Source organism: Crocodylus porosus, unplaced genomic scaffold, assembly GCF_001723895.1.
Source record: "Crocodylus porosus isolate Cpor-Errol unplaced genomic scaffold, CroPor_comp1, whole genome shotgun sequence".
NCBI lineage: Eukaryota > Metazoa > Chordata > Crocodylia > Crocodylidae > Crocodylus > Crocodylus porosus.
This window is the reverse complement of record NW_017728927.1, coordinates 13,908,685-13,919,224: the sequence shown is the minus strand read 5'-3', so window position 1 is coordinate 13,919,224 and position 10,540 is coordinate 13,908,685. Positions and strand designations below refer to the sequence as shown.

The following is a 10,540-nucleotide window of genomic DNA, read 5'->3' as shown; positions in this document are numbered from 1 at the left end:
TTGTTGGTTTATTAAAAGATATCATCTCTACCGTGAGTCCTGATTGCCTTTTGACTGTTAGTGGCACTTAATAGTTAGTTAGCGGCCTGCTGAACTTTGCAAAGCAAAGCCGCGATGCCCTCTAGCGGCTGAGCGATACAGTGTGAGGAATACCTAGGGAGCCAGAAGCCCTTTGTCGAAGGGTGCTAGGGCCCTGGTTCAGAGCAGTAGGGAGGAAATTCAAAGGACCTCAAGAGCTGTTGTGTGAGGAACGATGCAGTCTCATGATGAACCCCTACAGGAGGTTGCAATGCTTCAGTGGGGAACTGGGTCACCAAGCTCCGACACGCTCACTACACACTTACGGGGGTATAGGTTGTAGCTGTGTTGGTCTAAGGACATATTCATTCCATCCAGGGGGATACTTCCTCAGCCTGACAAAGGGTATTTATACCCAAAAGCTTGCAAAGAATTTTTGAAACCATTTGAATTGGTTTAATAAAAGATATCAGATTTACCCAAAGAACCTTGTCTCATTACACGCTAGGCCTCCCATTCCAGAAGGCCCCAGATCAGTACCTGGCACAGGCTAGTTTGATCATTGGTATTAAAAATAGGGTGATCTGTAGGAATGCCCATGATACTGAATGGAGGAGCAATGTCCCTTGTTAATGCTTGTCCTGAGAAAGACCTGAAGGGAGAGGGATGGGTCTGTGCTGGGACCAGTAATGCAAGCGCCAGCAGAGAAGGAAAAGGGGTTCAGGATCTGCTACCTGAGGGGAAAGGGCCAAGCACGGGCAGAGATGGCACCACCCCCACTACTGTCTCTTTTGCTCCACATCTCATCTACAGAGACCTGAAAAAATGACTCCAATCTCTGTCCAAGAGCAGAGGTCCAGGCCTAGCAGGTGGAGAGGATGTGGTTGGGGCTGGGGGGAGAAGGAAAAGAGTGAGGAACTATCTTTAGATGGAGTGACGGTGTAGCAGTGATGGTCAAGGAAATGTGAGAGGTGAGGACTTTTGTGGGCAAATCTCACGCTGAATCAGACCGGTTCTGGACTGCAGGTGGGGAGATTTCAGCTTTGTCCTCTCCAACCTTGGCCCCAAAGCTGATGGCTTCCTCTGACCCTGAGCCCACCATCTCCATAGCTGCCCTGCACAGAGGAGGCCGAGGAGGAGCCTGTACTTCAGGATCAGCATTTGGCTGGTGATCTGCCCCAGTTTTTCTGAGTCCACAGTTATCACTTGAATCTTCAGTTTCAAAAGTGTCTTGGGGCTTCTCATCTCCCAAGGAAGAAGTGCTCCCAGCAAGGGTTTGGTCCAGAGCTTGGCCCCGCAGCTTTAGTTGTCTCCTCATCTTTGCTCTACGGTTCTGAAACCAAACCTAGGGAAACCCAAAGGGAAATGGGCATTAAACAAATAATTTCCTAAGGCTTGGTAAGAAGGCATTTTGCCAGGCTATGCCTTCCTACACTCCTCACAAACCATATGTCCTGGGGCTTATAAAGCATCACCCTGCATCTTTCTCGACAGGTTTCTTTGGGATACCTGTAGGAATCCAGGAAATGAACTGGTAAAGATGGTTTTTTCCTAAAGAAAAGCATTCAAGTGGAGGATAGATCTGACTGCTGAAATCATGCATTTGTTGTGCACACCTGCAACCTCTCCAGCAGGTTCCTGAACACGCTGCCAACTCTGCAGGGTAAATCATTAATCCCCTTTGACCCTTCAACCAGGAAATCAGACCTTGCGATTTTGGAAAATAAATGTTTTCCTTCTCTGTTAGGGCCAGCTATTCGTCTCAAATGTCATTACCCCATCCTGACAGAAACAGGAGGTGCTCATGGCCTCTGTTCTCTGGCTAACAGGGCTCCTATCAAGGCTGGGGGGAAGAGAGGGGAAACACAAGCTAGAGAGCTGGGGATGTGCTGGGCAGATACTGCCATGGGAACTCTTCCTCCTTAATGATTTTCTAGCCCTGAGAGGGAAGCCAATCACTGCTCCAGCTATTACCTTATCCTAACCTGTGGCTGGCATGTCCTCATACAGCTCTCCTATCACGGGAGCCAAGAGTCAGGCAGAACTAATCTCACCTTCTAAAACCTTATATCTACCTTTCTCCTTCCCCAGCCCAAGCTGAGGTCCCTTGTCACTGCTGTAGATGCTCCAGCCGAATGAACAAGACCAGCAATATGCACAGAGATCTGAGCATAGGGGGAGTGATAGAGCTGCATAGATAGCAGGTCCTCGCCTATGGCGACAGTGGATGAGAAAGACAGGAACTTCCCCTCACTGCCAGGGGAAAGGAAGATTAGCTCTTTTCTGGCTCAGCCCATTACAATCTTCAGAGGGAAGGGACTACAGACAGGCCTGGTGCCATAATTGAGGGTTGGTCCAGAGCTCCACACCCTCTTTCATGAGCTACCTGCACCCTGGCCTCCATCAGGTCCAGCCGGAGGGCTAGGGCCTCGCGCATGAAGATGTCTGGGTACTGCGTAGTCTCAAAGGCCGATTCCAACTCCTCCAGCTGCCAGCTGCTGTAGTTGGCTCGGGCTCGTCTCTGCTTCAGCGGGCGAACTTCCTCTGAAGGAACACAAGAGCAATGGGAACCCCAAACAAGCTCTTGCCACTCCAGGCCAGCCGAGACACCCGTGCACAAGAAGCATTCGGTACCCTCCCCTTAGCACCGCATTGCCACCCCCCATCTGCTCTCCTTGCTCCCAGCGCCCTCCGACAATACATTACTCAGTCACACCCTCCCAAGCACTGCCTCTCCAAGCCATCTGTCTCTGATTGTTCAGAGATCAAACATGAACCAGCTCTTTTGGAGGCTTCTGTTCATTTTGTTTTAAATTACACAAAAAATAAGCCAGCTTCTCTCCCCTGTAACTATATGTCAGTAGTTAATTCCATTTGAGCACTTTCTTAGTGAAACCAAACAGGATTTGACTTCACAGTCCAGACAGAAGTGATTGCTAGGACTTTGGGTTAAATGTTCATATAGAAATATGCGGTGACTATTAATAATGCGCACGTGTGTGTGTGCGTGCATAGGGGTCTGAATACAACACACGCTTATACAATGTCATCTCTCTATATGGCCCCACATAGCTGTAATATCTGAATGCCTAACAATTTTGCATGGTTTTCACATGGGATGGATGGCAAAAAGGTTCTGTCATTATTATTGATTATGTTATGGCAGCCATACCAGAGCTGCCTTGTACTATCTGCTCTATAAAGCGAAGCTGACTGTGTGGGTCGTGAACGGGACAAGTAATTCAGAGATGGCAAGACCACGTGAAAGTGCAGCAAGTCACCCTGGACAAGGGACCTCAGCATCTTTGCACCACTGCACCCTATCACACCTTTTGCACGGGACATGTCTTAAAAACCAGTTAGGGAGGTTTCTGTTTTACCCACATCAGGCTCAGTTCCTTGGTAGCTAGAATTCAATTGCATGGTCCCAAAAAAAGAGGAAAGAACAAAAAGCCAATACATTTTACAAGGCTCTGATGTTGCTCCTTCTGCACAGTGATGTCTCAATATTGTACGTGCTGGTATCACAGGACTTTTTTTTTTCCTCTGGTGCGGGTGGGGAGGAAGGAAGATACTTTCTGGAAACCAGGGACTTGCCCCTTTCTACTGGGTCCCCTCCATCTTGCTCACCTGAGAATTCCCTTGTCAATCCCAAACCTGTGTCTCGGCCTGCCGGCAGCAGTGCTCGCTTGCAGGGCTCTGGAGGGCTGTGAGGCTGGAAGAGCTGGTTGCTGAGGAAAGGAGCTGGGAAGAAGAGGCTGCAGACAGGAGCAGACGGGAGCCGAGGTGGGAAAGCAGGGCCACAAAAGCAAGCCGCTTCCGGCAGCAGAGGCACCACGTATGCTGGGCTGAACATTGTGCCCTGGGGACGCTGGCAGAGCTGCTGCACCTGGAGAGGAAAGACAACAGACAGGTTCCTGCCCTTCTGACCCACTGCGACTGCAACCATCAGAGGGAAAGTGCTGGGGAGACTGCACTCAAGTCGCACCAGAGTCCATCGTGCTTGTATAAAAATCCACCAGTGACCCCAGCACCTAAACACTGGAAGGCACCTAAACACTGGAAAAGGGGGTCACAGATACCTCTCAGCAACCAGGGAGAATTCATTCAACAGCAGGGCACTGGCCTCCCAGCAACCGCCCAGAGAAGAGGATGAGCTCCCATGGCAACAACTAGACCCAGCTTCCAAAACTTGGTCTCTTCCTTCCCACAGATCAGTGGGAGCCAACCATTTTGGCAAGCATGCCACAAATTAGCCCATGCCCTACCCGAGTGCCACTCTGATCCCCTTCCTTTGGCCAATCTGCTGCTCTGCTTTCTGCTCCCTACTCTGTACTCCCTGGCTGAGCTCTCCTCTGCTTCGTGCTCTCTGCCTGATCTGCTGCTGTGCTGCCTGCCCCGTTCAGATCTGCTGGGTGCCACGCACAGAGGCGGTCTGTGCCACTTGTGCTGAAGACTGGCCACCTCTGCTCAGGTGAGTGGCAGGTCCCACCATGCTGATCTCAAGCAGCCAGGCAGCAGCACCATACCTAGACTCCTGGTGGCCCCGGGCGACCTTTTAGCATCGGGCCCCCCTTTGCCAGGGATGATGATGGTGATAATAACAACTACAACAACCATTTTCAGGCCCCCTTTCTGTCCAGATCACCACCTGGTTCACCCATGCCTGTGTCCGGCTGTGCTGGGCAGTAATGAGATACCTTGGCCCAGGCATGAGGGACCGGTGCACACTTCAGGGTGAGGATTTACCTGGGGCTGGGGGGGCGGGGTGTGCGCGCGCACACGCATGTACAGGGGGCATCAAAAACATCCTTCCCCAAAACCTTTTCTTTTAGCAGGCAAAAACAACAATGGAAACAATACTGACTTTCATCAGCTGCAACAGATCTTTGTGATGCAAGAAGAAAAATAAAAGCAAGAGAAGGCCTGGAAAATGCCAATTCCACTGAGGTAGATGGTGCTCATGAAATCTGCCATGGGAAGGCAAGGTAGATATTCATAGCAACAGTATCAGCCTGGGGTGGACTATGACATGCTCTCTTTTCTCTGGCCTTCAGCACCTCTGTACCATTGCTGCTGGCTTTGCCTCTTGGAGGAATGGAGAACTCAAGAGCATGCTCAAGTCTGAAGGAAAGCAAAACTCTGGGACCAGTGTGATATTCCTACTGGTTTGTCATCTGGTGAACACACATAAGCAGGATAAGTCTTTCTGACTGGAGTCACAGAAGACTCTCTGGGGAGATGTCCGGGTCTCAGTTAGCCAAAGGGCAGGAGGAGAATGAGTATGGGTTATAGGAATTGGTGTGCAGGCTCAGACAACAGTCTGGTCCAGCATCTGCAGAACTGAGCTCAAGGTCACTTGTCCAGGAAGGGCAGACTTCAAAACCTACCGTCCAATCTCCTACTCTCCAAAGACCAGAAGAAGCCAGCGAGCATTTGCAAGGCCAGATAGCAAAGGATTACAGCATTCAAGGCTAGAGCACGGGACTCAAATGGCAGCACGACTATGGCGAAGCACTGCTGAGCTGGGTGGCTTTGGCTGGTGAAGCCCATCTGGCTCTCACTAATTGGAGCAATCATAGTTTAAAGACCTGTGGTTAGGGGTAGCCAGATGCTTCAACTTTTGCTGACCTGGAACGTGGGGGGAGGCATAATCCTGGTCTTGGGAGTCAGCTGAGAGACCCAGAGGGAGACCACAGGTCTTCGAGAACCTGACCTAAACCCACGCATGCGAGACTTTAAAGTGCATCAGTGATACCGTGGGCTTCAGAACTGGGGGGGCTGATTCAAGCTTTCCAGCAATGACAGAGAGGAAGACAGAATGGCACAGCTCGTTCCTCCTTTAAATCCAAACCACAGTGTCTATCCCTAAAGGAAACACCAATTTGTTATTTATAGAGCATCTTCTGTCTGCTAGGCAACCTGCAACATCCGCTCAGCCACTACACTGTGACCACAAGAGAGACCAAATTCCACCTCCGGCAAACCACAAAGACACAAAATACTGGGAGAAGATGTTAACGGAGCTAGGAAGAGGGAGGCAGGGAAGGGAAACACATTCATCTGCACTTTAAGGGGAAACAGACTCCCTGCCCTCGACTGCCTCAGAGCTAATTTCACCCCTTCCTTCCTCAGTACAGTTGTACTATGGCATATTTACATCACAGAGGAGAATAAAGTCCCGCTCTGGAACTAACAGGATTCTCTCCCTGATCAGCAGTACACAGAACATCTCCTTTTAGCAGGTTGTATTAAACCCAAAACAGCAACAGCCCCTAGGAACAAAAGGATTTTGGGGCTAGGGAAACTGGATTCTGCTCCAGATGATCTCATGTCTTAAATGCTAGGGAGAAAGATGTGCTGTGATGGGCAGAGGGATAGCGGGACTGCTACCCGGTCACCCTCTCCTCTTCGAGAGCCCCTTCGTCTTCTCGGGGCCTGCCCCATCTTACCTGGACCAAGAGATTCAGGGAGCTGCTGAACTGGCTAACAGGCGAGATCACCTCAAGCGGAGAATCCCAGGTGCTCTCAGGCATGCCCGGGACACAAGGGGAGATGGGCTTTCCCTACGTCTTCCACAAATCGAGGAAGTGAGAGGGCATCTGCTGATCCAGCCTCGTGGAGTAAAGTTGAATGCTAACTGGGATTTGCCCAGACTAGGAGGCAAACTGCAGTAAGAGTGGGCAATCACCGAGTCACCTCCAGCAGGCGGGAAATAAAGAGACTTCTTACCTGGAGCTCCCTTTCCCTGCAGTCACATGCCCTTTCAGTCACTAAGCTGATTCCTTTACTTCAAAGAAGCTCTTCAGTCAATTAGAGGCAAGCATGAGCTGGGATTGAATTTCCAAGTAAATATTCCCACTAATGCATCTCTGGCGCTGACCTGGAAAAGCTGTCTCACCTGCAGGAGGAGTTTGCATAGACGGGAAGAACCACCACCAGATTTCCAACAGAGCCTAATGAGACTTCTGAAGCTCCCACCACTTTACACCGTATCATATTCACAGCGGCTGAAGCCCTCAGCTTTCCCTCCAAGAACGGATTCTCCTTTTGCCATTGCTCTCTCCCTCGGGTGACCCAGGCTGCCCTCAGCTTTGCTGCAGACCCCCAGCAGAAAAGGTATTCTGCTTTCCAAAAGTAGCTCATGTCTAATATGCTAATGAAAAAGCCCCTGCCCCAACCTCCTCCTGTTTATTTCCAAGTGGGTTTTGCTCAGCTTCTCCAATACCTACAGGACAGATTTTCCCTTCTGAACTTACAAAAGAAGACAGAGCAAGTAACAGCATCAAGCAAGGAGAAACTCTTTAGTGAACAGAAATGAAGAGCAAGCAACCCTGGAAACTGCAGGCCACTAGTAGAACAGAAAAAAAAAAAAAAAAAGCAGAAATCCAGGGGACAGAGAGTGTGCTAGAGAGGCCGGGAGCTAAGACCAGAGGTAAGTGGAGAGTAGAGACAAAAGCCCCGTTTTCCTCTAGGGCCAAGCTGTTCTCAGTGAAAGACCAGGTTCTGCCGGTGCATCCAGCTTGCTCTTGCCTTGGCTGGTTATTGTGGGCTGGAAGTTCCCGCTACGACCAACGCACAGATCTTAAAGCCAGCAGGGAGCTTCCACATGGTTCCCCCGCCAGCAATGCACAGGGCTGCCCTCAGCCCCTTTCCCCTGCGGAGCTGCCCCCCAAGCCTGCACTCCCAAGGTCACCTCCTGCCAGGCTCGGAAAGCAGCTCAAGTTCCCGGAGACCAGCAGGCTCCTCTTGTGGGAGCAAAGTCTGAACAGACACAGCCACCCTAGCAGGGTGCAGAGGAGAGCAATTAATTCAATTACTGCTGCTTACCCACTTACTGCCTGCCCGCATCCTCCCCGTCATGAGCTGGCCCTCAAATGACCCCTCCGCTATCAGACCGATGGCTTTGCTGTCTGTGCTGTTCGCTCCAGGTCATCTATTCCCTACCAAGCCAAAGCCACCCAGCAATGTTCATCTACCTGCCCCTGCTACCGCTGGACTGCCCCAAAAGCATTACACACGGGACAGAGGGAACAACCACACAACAGGACGCGTGTGATGGTCTGAGCTATCAGCACACACCACACCGGTAACACAAGAGCTTAATTAGAGATCATTCCTTCCTCCTATACCTCCGCACTGGCTCCAGTAAATTCTTCTGCCCACATTCCCATCGTAATAACACCTGTGTGCTGTCCCCTTAGGGAAGTCAGGCCCAGCAGAAGCCCCTTGAAATGCTCCCAGCCTGCCTGTAGACCAAAGCCACCCTGTTTCTGGCCGGGGAGTTATTTTCCCTTGGTACCAGGTACAGGAGCAAGGCAGTGAAAGCTCCGTCTCAGGAAAAAATGACCTGCTGTAATGAACTCCTAGAATAGCCACCCGGGGCATTGCACACTAGGCTGGAGAATTAAGACGTGCATGTCCCAACATCACAAATGCTGCAGCAGCAGGGGCTGGCATCTCATGAATTGCCACCACCTTGGATTTCTAAGGTGGTGACAAACTTGGGGGGTTTCCTAAGGAAATAGGAACAGCTGCAGGAGCTGACCAGCCTAGGGAACGACAGACCACAGGGAGGCAGTGCCAGCTCTGTGCTCTAGGGCAGCTCATGCAAGCAGAGGGCACAGCCGCTGCTTTCCACAAGCTTTCCTGGGCCAGGCGTAGGGCTAAGGGCAGTTTGCCTCTTCAGGCAGATGGGCTGCAGGCTCTGGCAGAAACATGCTCTGAAGCCAGACAGGCGGCGGCTGGAAGGCCACACAAGACACGAGACAACGCTGAAAAGCAGCAAGACGTGACCTGTCCAAGCGGAGACCTGGTCACAAGCGTCAGTGAATGCCCTGCCCCATGCAGATGCTTGCAGTCGGGGCAGCGGCTGAGAGAAGCCGTGCCCTTTCACTGCCTTCTGCAGACCTCCAGACCTGCTGGAGGGCAGTCGCTGGGCACCGGTACAGGGGCAGTGGCCAGGCACCAGCCTGCTCAGACCTAAAGCTGCTCAAGGCGGCCCAGGCAGATTTATCATTATTAAGCTGTCCAGGGCAACACCTGCATGATTAGCCCCAGATTTCATTTGTATCCTATTGCGGGCACTAAAGTCTCACTCCGAAGCTGCTGCGACAGCAAACTGGCTATAAAAACTACTGTTAGTTTTCTCAGGAGAGAGAAACAATCTCCATTACGAGGAACCTTTGCTGCTGCCTGGTGCTGGGAGGGGGCTCGAGAAGCCTGCGGTTGCTGTCACCGAGGAAGAGCAAGCCCGCAGTTTCCTTGACAAGGAACCTGCTGTGCCGGGAAAGGACATGTGCCTGGAGCCAGGCTGGACATGGTGCCGTTGAGAGGCAGTGGGACAGAAAGGGCAGGAAGGAGGATGCCCCGGCAGAGTGCAGACAGGGAGATCAGAGGAGCTGCAGCTGGGACCTGCTGAAGGTTCAAGCCCTTTGCCTCCAAGGATCACAGGACGGAGGCAGGCTGCTTGTGTGAGTTGTCCCGCGCCAGAGCGTTAGGTCAGGCCCTACGGCTGCTTCAGCTTTTTCCTCTCCCTTTAGGCAGTGGGGAAGGGAATAAAGCCATGCATGCCAGCAGTGGGGAGGGTTGCATGCACAAGCTTTCCACCTCAAGGGGCAGGGACAGGATGGGTGGAGACTGGTGTGTTTTCAGCTGGATTGTACGCCTGCTCTGGAGGCAGCACACAGGGAAACAGGCTGCTGTGGGCCAGGCAGGAGTCAGGAGGAGCACAAGGTGTGTTGGACTATGGCTTTCTATGCAGGCCCCCCACCTCGGACCCAGCCTGGAGGCTCCCCAAGCTCTTCCAGGCCTGACCCTGCACCTCCACCCTTGCAAGGGCCAGGTCTAGCTCTCTGAGCCCTGGGTCTCCCTTTAGGACCTCGGCAGTGCAGAGACCAAGGGGAAAACAACCCCACTAGGCTCTTGCCATTTTTCCCACATTCAGCACCAGGACTTAGCAGGGAGAGAAGCCCAGAGGTTTGCTCATTCCAGCTCTAGTCTCATCCCCTCCCACATCAAGTCCAGCACTGGGCTCCTTTTGGCAAGTCCCTGGGTAACAGGCAGTTGGATGCTCAGCGCCTGGGTCTCAGGCTCTCTGTAATTGGATCCTTCCCCGCCAGTTTGACTGTGCTAAGTGCCGGATCATTTGCAGAGAGCAATCATGATAAATGAGATGGCCCTTCATGCAGAAACCACAAAAAAAAGCCAGACCTGAGAAGGAAGGAGGGGAGAGCTCAGCTCGGTCACTCCAGACCTCAGAACAAGAAACTGCAGCCCACACAGACAGCTCCTGCTCTCCAGGGCTTGTCGAGAGATGCTCCTGCTTGGGAAGGAAGGGCAAAGCAGAGCATGAAGCTGGCTCACATAACCCCCTCAAGCCCAGGGACCTTTCCCCCATGCAGAGACTCTCCCTGTAAGCACTTGGGCCCAGTGAAGTCTCAGTGCCGCTGGTGGTGGCTATGTGAAGAGAGCTTCCTCCTGGAGCTCAGACACTTGCTAGATGGCCACAAGTGCTTGGGAG

At 52.1% G+C, this 10,540-nt stretch overlaps 1 protein-coding gene across 1 annotated transcript; it reads right to left on the bottom strand.

The window, feature by feature from the left end:
* Positions 1-458: 458 nt before the first annotated feature.
* Positions 459-9,332, bottom strand: LOC109314736 (homeobox expressed in ES cells 1-like). The gene is made up of 4 exons (XM_019542056.1): positions 6,471-9,332; positions 3,649-3,907; positions 2,405-2,562; positions 459-1,363 (listed from the first exon to the last, which is right to left on the bottom strand). Exons 1-4 carry the CDS (start codon positions 6,552-6,554, stop codon positions 1,013-1,015), a joined length of 852 nt encoding a protein of 283 aa, XP_019397601.1. The 5' UTR covers positions 6,555-9,332; the 3' UTR covers positions 459-1,012.
* Between the last annotated feature and the right edge of the window lie 1,208 nt (positions 9,333-10,540).

What these genes read in the sequence shown, in the direction of transcription:
- LOC109314736 (XM_019542056.1), bottom strand. Translation starts at nt 6,554, where the DNA reads ATGCCTGAGAGCACCTGGGATTCTCCGCTTGAGGTGATCTCGCCTGTT. An exon ending in ATTGACAAGGGAATTCTCAG is followed by an intron (nt 2,563 to 3,648) that starts GTGAGCAAGATG and finishes GTGTTCCTTCAG; the next exon opens with AGGAAGTTCGCCCGCTGAAG. An exon ending in TGATGGAGGCCAGGGTGCAG is followed by an intron (nt 1,364 to 2,404) that starts GTAGCTCATGAA and finishes GGGTTTCCCTAG; the next exon opens with GTTTGGTTTCAGAACCGTAG.